Genomic DNA, 6,929 nt, shown 5'->3' with positions numbered 1-6,929 from the left:
ATATACTATAAATATACACACACATATATATCTACATATATATATGTGTGTGTGTGTGTGTGTGTGTGTGTAGAATCTATTGGTCACTTTTTACAGATACATATTTAATTGTAATAACCATAATGCGAATTATTCGAGAAGTTAAGAGTATATATAATATATATATATATATTCTTATATATATATATATATCTATATATATATAATATATATATATATATATAGAGAGAGAGAGAGAGAGAGAGAGAGATGATGAGAGAGAGAGAGAGAGAGAGAGAGAGAGATACTAAAAACGAGAAGAAACACTTACGTTAACCAAGTCAGTCCTTAATATCTCTACTGCGGTTATCATCGTACACTCACCTGTGGAAGAGAAGGGACACAACCAATTAGTCAAGTATATCAATATGTAATGGGAGAGAGAATGAGAAAGGGTAACACTTGGGAATAAATGAGATATAAAAACTACAAATTTTGCGAATAGTGATGATGATAAAAGGGGATTTGAATTTTCTATTCCATCTTGCACATCACTGCTTCTTGGAAATATGACAATTACTATAGCAACATTCACCCTCAGTCTTTCTAAAGACATAAATACACGTCAGCTGCACATAGCACGTACAAACCAAAAAAAAAAAGGAAGAATTATACAGACTTTAAACAAGTACTAAACACGACAAAGAACCGTAACAAGTACAAGAAATGGAAAACCTTAATACATTATTCGACAAAGGAATACAGCAATGGGATAAACACTCTTCAACCTTATTTCAGCGATATGAAAATATTAGAAAAAACCCAAAAACAATAAGACCATATGCGATAACAGAATACAAAGGGAAATACAGCAGGTCACGAACGAATACAATAAAGAAGAGCAACCGTCAACAAAATTAGAGTATGAGTGACAGGAGAATGCATCAATTGAGCATTGCAGTAAAGTGCCAAATAATCCCAATGACAAAATAATACAGCGCTGAATAAAATAGTCAGAACATTTGTTTGTTTGTTTTTTGTTTGTATGGTGCTTTTACGTTGCATGGGACCAGTGGTTATTCAGCAACGGGACCAACGGCTTTACGTGACTTCCGAACCACGTCGAGAGTGAACTTCTATCACCAGAAATACACATCTCTCACTCCTCAATGGAATCGCCGAGAATCGAACCCGCGACCACCGAGGTGGGACGCTAATACCATACCAACCACGCCGCTGAGGCGCTCCAGAACATTTGATTTTCATTTCGACCTAATACCAAAAAAGAATATTCGACCATCAAGTTACGAACTGTGAGAGAAACAAAGAATAAAACTTTTATAAATCGCTTTAGTCATCACTAGTTTAAATTTCCTTAAAGCTGCAAATGAAATGAGGTACACAACAGAAAAACCTCTAATTTCCCTACAATAAATTACTTAACAAGAAAGTCATTTTAATCTATAAAACGTAGACAGACATAATTTTAATCTTCGACAAATGTTAATTTTTCAACGCGATCATAAAAATAAGAGCAACGTCAATAATCCCGGGACGAACCTGTCAGTGGACTTTAACAGGAGTGTTCTGCGTAACAATTTCACAGGTGACCAAAAGCAAAACTACACAATATCACAGAAACATTATCCAAACCATCAAATCCGTGTAAATCTCAACTGACTCAAACTAAAATATAATAAAAGAAAATACATCAGCACCAAGAATACTGGGGCATTCAAACATCTACAGGTACTATGACGACTCTGATCAAATGTCATGGCTTACAGAGAGATAAATGCTTTCAATTCACACAAGAAAAAACTTGCTTTGCTTGGAGAGAGCGAAAAAAAGTAATTCCTATTTTCTAGAAGCTGTGAAGATAATTAATGTTCTTAAAATGTTTATACTTTACACAGCAACCAAGATGATGGGCTTAAAATTATTTAACTTTGACTAACATATGCTGTAACTAGCTTTGCTCCTATCGGAACATTTCCTATTATTATCTGACAGGTGACAGTTTATATGGCAATATGATAGAAGCCCTTCACGCTTAAAACTTTATTCTTAACATTTAACACATTAGAGAAAATACATTTTTATAACACTAAGGGTAAAAAAGGAAGGACTAACGAGAAAGCAAAGGATTAGTACGTAACACGAGAAAAACAGACACAATTTACAGTACATAAAATGGGAAAACAATTCCAGCACGAGGGAAAGGGGAAAATACAAAGAACCAACAGGAAGAGAGCGGAAAGCATTCAGCAGATTAGTTTTAAACATTTGTTAAGAAAATAACCCTCAAACATTTAGAAAGCAAACTAGAACTTTCAATTTTCAGGGCTATTTATCTCCCCACACATAAATGCAGAATTGCAGCACGCAAACAAGCAATCCATTCCTATGCACAGAGTACACTCTTACTATTTTGAGCAGGAGTACGTAACACGAGAGAAACAGACACAAGCACTCAACAACAAACAAGCATAAATGGCAGGTGTGAGCGAGCGTTACGGTACAAATGAAATGTCAATATACATGATAAGTAAGTGAAAACCTCAATGTATTTGTGATATCCTTCGTTATTTACCTGTCTCATCTTATCTTCTCTCTTCAGTACCATGGTGCCTGTGTCACGCCTTGAACCAGCCGAAGAAGAAGAAGAAACTCTGTATTTGAGTATCGGGGCAAATTCCGCTCGTTAACGCAGCGATTTTTTAACCATGATTCTTTCTATTTAACCTTAAATGTTCATCAAGTCCTCGAAAACCGATCAACGTTCATTAGGTTCATAAAAACCTAATCTTAATTTTTTTTTATTAATTTTGTTTGCAACGACGTATATTTTTCCTATTATATTTCCTATTATGTTTTCAACATCAGAGATGTGAACCTTTCTTAGTTTTAAAATTCTTCTCACCAGTAACATCTGTTATGTGCCAGTACCTGTTGAACGAGTTCGAGCAGTTAATAATCTAGACACAAAGTCTCTCCCCCAAAAGAATAAAAATAACCATGATCCTTTCCACTTCCCCATAAACGTTAATAAGGTTCCTTAAAAAAAAAAAAAAAAAAACTTAATATTTCATTGATTTTACTTATTTTACCATAATATATTCTTGACCTCAGTATTTCAAAGCCGTTGAATTCGGGCGGTTTCAACATCCGAGATATAAACCTTTCTCAGTTTTAACATTTCTTCGTACCAACAGCGCTTGCTATATCTATGGCAGTTAATAATCTATAGATGCAAAGCCTCTCCCCCAAAAGGATTCACGGACAATTCTATCAAGTTCTAAAAAAATAATTCCGAAACAACATAAAATTCCACCCACGGCAAATAGTATTACACAACAAGCAAATCATATAATTTTTTGCAAGACTGAATCACGTACTCAGTCGCCCCAATGTTTACCCGTGCGAAGGAAATGACTGTACTGGCTAGAATTTCCAATAAAGTATTTCAACTAATCAGTCCTTACGTCAATATCAAAGGACCATTTATTCTGAAAGAGAGAGAGAGAGAGAGAGAGAGAGAGAGAGAGAGAGAGAGAGAGAGAGAGAGAGGGGCTCAGCACACTCACTGAACTAGTTGGTTGTTCCTGTAATCAGCCTAGAAACTGATTTTGTACAATTCCTGCTATTTAAGGTATATAATTGCCTTCACCTTGTTGTTATTTAAAGACCGAAATTTCCGATAAACTGTAGGACTGTCTGTAAACCACGAAAGCACCTAGTTTCACGACAAAAACGGTCTCCTTTTCGATTCATAAACGACAAGGTCTTCGTGTGGCCGAAGTTTCATCCTCGCCAATCTACTATGAGATATCCACCCATTTCGTCTCTGATTGCATATACTGGCATTTATTTAATGCACTGCCAATACTTCTACAGCTGGAGTCGTTGATCTTGGAAGGTACATGAATCCTCTAAAAATTCGACATGCAGCTCAAATGATTTCCCTCCTTTCTATAACTACCTGACCGGGCGGTATGCTTTTGTACACACTCATCCAAGTACCGAAGTTCCCTATACTGGAAACTTTCATATTACCCAACCCACAACTTAAGTAGGAGTTAATGTAACCCTCTTTTTCTATTACTAGGCCAACGGAAATGAAAGAAACAAACTGACTGCAGATGAAAATTGAGTCAACAAATCTACCGCATCGCCTTGATGTGATTATGCGGACCACACTACCCAGGCCCCGAAATCAGGGTGAGGCACTCATCATTGCACCTTTATGATTTTAGATACAAAAGACTCTAGGACTCTAGTACTAGGGTCCTGACTATCAGGTTCAGCTCTTAAGTCAACCTCTGGGATTTCCTTTCCATCAACCCGGCTCTAATCGTAGTCTTCCTTTGAGTGCTGTGACCATATTCACAAGCGATAGCAATTGTTAATGCATACCACTCATATTTCTTTAAACCAGGCAGTGATATCCAGTGCCACATGGCTAGCGTCCCCAAAATGCTGACAACATAAAGATCAATTAAAGAAAGACGCCATAATCAGCACTGGCCAGTTGGTCAAGCTGGTCTGGAACTGGCAGAAGGTGCTCCAGGATCTGTGATGAACAATGAACTTCCCAACATATGTTTGTTTGTTTGTTTGTATGGTGCTTTTACGTTGCATGGAACCGGTTATTCAGCAACGGGACCAACGGCTTTACGTGACTTCCGAGCCACGTCGAGTGTGAACTTCTATCACCAGAAATACACATCTCTCACTCCTCAATGCAATGGCCGGGAATCGACCCCGCGACCACCGAGGTGGGACGCTAATACCATACCAACCACGCCGCTGATGGAACAGATAAATACATAACATTTTTTATCATTCAAGACGAAGTCATTTTTTACTTCCATGCATATTTATCAATTATATGCTTATATTTTGAACATTGTTGCAAAATTAAATATAAAACTAGTAATACATACATGTGTGTATCTATTACTAGAGTTTTATATTTAATTTTGTGACAATGTTCAAATAAAAACCTATAATTGTTAGAATATGCAAGGAAGTAAAAAATTTTATTTTATCCATGCATTGTATGTATGTATGTATATGTATGTATGTATATATATATATATATATATATATATATATATATATATATATATATATATATATATATATACTAACAATACCACATTATTAAAAAGGAAAATATAGAAATATAAACTCTTTAAGCTCTATCAAAAGGCTGCGCGGTTGAAACCGAAAGTGAAGGAAAAGGAGACGTAGTAAGCAGGAGGCTTTCACTGCAAGGAAGATGAAAGTAAGAGCAATATAACAGAGAACAAGGTGGCTCGGTTTATACTGATGAGTCCGGAAGAGAGAGCAACCAGAGAGCTCAGAAGACAATAAAGAAGCAGAATGAAAGCCACAAAATGGAGACTAATCCTGGCAGAAAATTTCGCCGAAAGTCTTTTGAATATTTAGGGCGGATCTTTTAAGTCACTGCGTTCGCAAAAGTTTTGATAAACGATGCCTTATTCGTTAGAAAATAGAAAAATTAATTTAATAAATACAGTATATGATCAACAGTACAAACATATATTGAAAATAGTATATAAGTTATAGGGCGCTTCAATACTCGTTTAAAATTTGAACTTATAATAACAAAAATATAATTATTACACCAATTCGGCAATTTTGGTGACAACCTTTTAGTGAACCTAAAAATGAATGAGAAGCAATTCAAGACAACTAAACTCACATTTATTATTAATAATAATTATTAACAAAAATACAATCCTTTACCCCACAAAGCGAGGCACTTGCAAATGACACCGTAGATGGTTGAACCCCAAAACCTTTCCCCCTTTGACCTTAGGGCCCAGATACTTAAGACCTAATTTAATATCAGTTTGGGATCCCCATTTGTAAATGCCCTTTCGGTAAGCTGGGTCAGATAATCAACGCTCTCCTCCTCCTCCTCCTCTCCCTACTCCCTCTCTCCTCCTCCCCCTCCTCCGGTCTTCCCCCATCTATTGTTACCCTTTCCTCACTCTCTCCTCCTCCTCCTCCTCCTCCTCCTCCGGTCTTCCCCCATCTATTGTTACCCTTTCCTTTTCTCCTCTTTTCTGAAGGTCAAGGCTTTGAGGGCACCGATTTGGGGAGCAGTGTTTAAAGGGGGTTTTACGTGATGTTTTCGCATGCGGAGGCACAAACTAGTAAATACTATGAAAAAATACTATAATATGGCAAGCAAATACACGGAAAATTAACATCATATTAATCATAATCATCTTTAATAAATAAATTACGATAAGTAAATTCATAATATTCTAAATAAAATCATAATTTTCTAAAAAAAAAAATTCAACTACATTACTACCAAAGCCATTGAAAATAATAAAATCAATAATCTTTAAGAACAAATAATTAAATGATAAGTAAATTCACTGACATAAAATCGTAATACTCTAAAAAAAATTAACTATATAACTACCAAAACCATTGAAAATAAAATCAACAATCTCCCATAAAAAAATCATATGATAAGTGAATCCACTGACAACAAAATCATAATAATCTAAAGAATCAATTAAATGACAAGTAAATCCATTGAAAATAAATCATGATAATGTAAAAAAATGAAAATATAAATTATATGACAAGTAAATCCATATAAAATAAACCATAATCTGAAAAAATGGAGTATATGGCAAGTATATTCATTGAAAATAAATCAGAATATAAAAAAAATTATATGACAAGTAAATCCACTGACAATAAAATCATTATAATCTAAGGAAAAAAACATGGATCATATGAAAAGTTAATCCACAGAAAGTAAAATCATAACCTTGACAAAATTGAATTATGTAAGAAATCCATTGATAATTAAATCATAAGAATCTTTAGAAAATTAATTATATGACAATGCAATCCATTGGAAGCAAATCATAATAAAAAAAATTGTAAGGCAAGAA

General features: G+C 34.9%; 1 protein-coding gene across 1 annotated transcript in view; it reads right to left on the bottom strand.

Moving 5' to 3' along the window:
• LOC135206710 (tyrosine-protein phosphatase non-receptor type 9-like) overlaps positions 1-6,929 on the bottom strand; it is a 224,650-nt gene that overhangs the window by 150,830 nt on the left and 66,891 nt on the right. Inside the window, exon 3 of the mRNA XM_064238160.1 lies at positions 311-363. Within this exon, the coding sequence (XP_064094230.1) occupies positions 311-363 (53 nt within the window). The remainder of the gene's footprint in view (positions 1-310; positions 364-6,929) is intronic.

This window comes from Macrobrachium nipponense, chromosome 31 (assembly GCF_015104395.2).
Source record: "Macrobrachium nipponense isolate FS-2020 chromosome 31, ASM1510439v2, whole genome shotgun sequence".
Taxonomy (NCBI): Eukaryota; Metazoa; Arthropoda; class Malacostraca; order Decapoda; family Palaemonidae; genus Macrobrachium; species Macrobrachium nipponense.
This window is presented reverse-complemented; position numbering and strand designations above follow the sequence as displayed.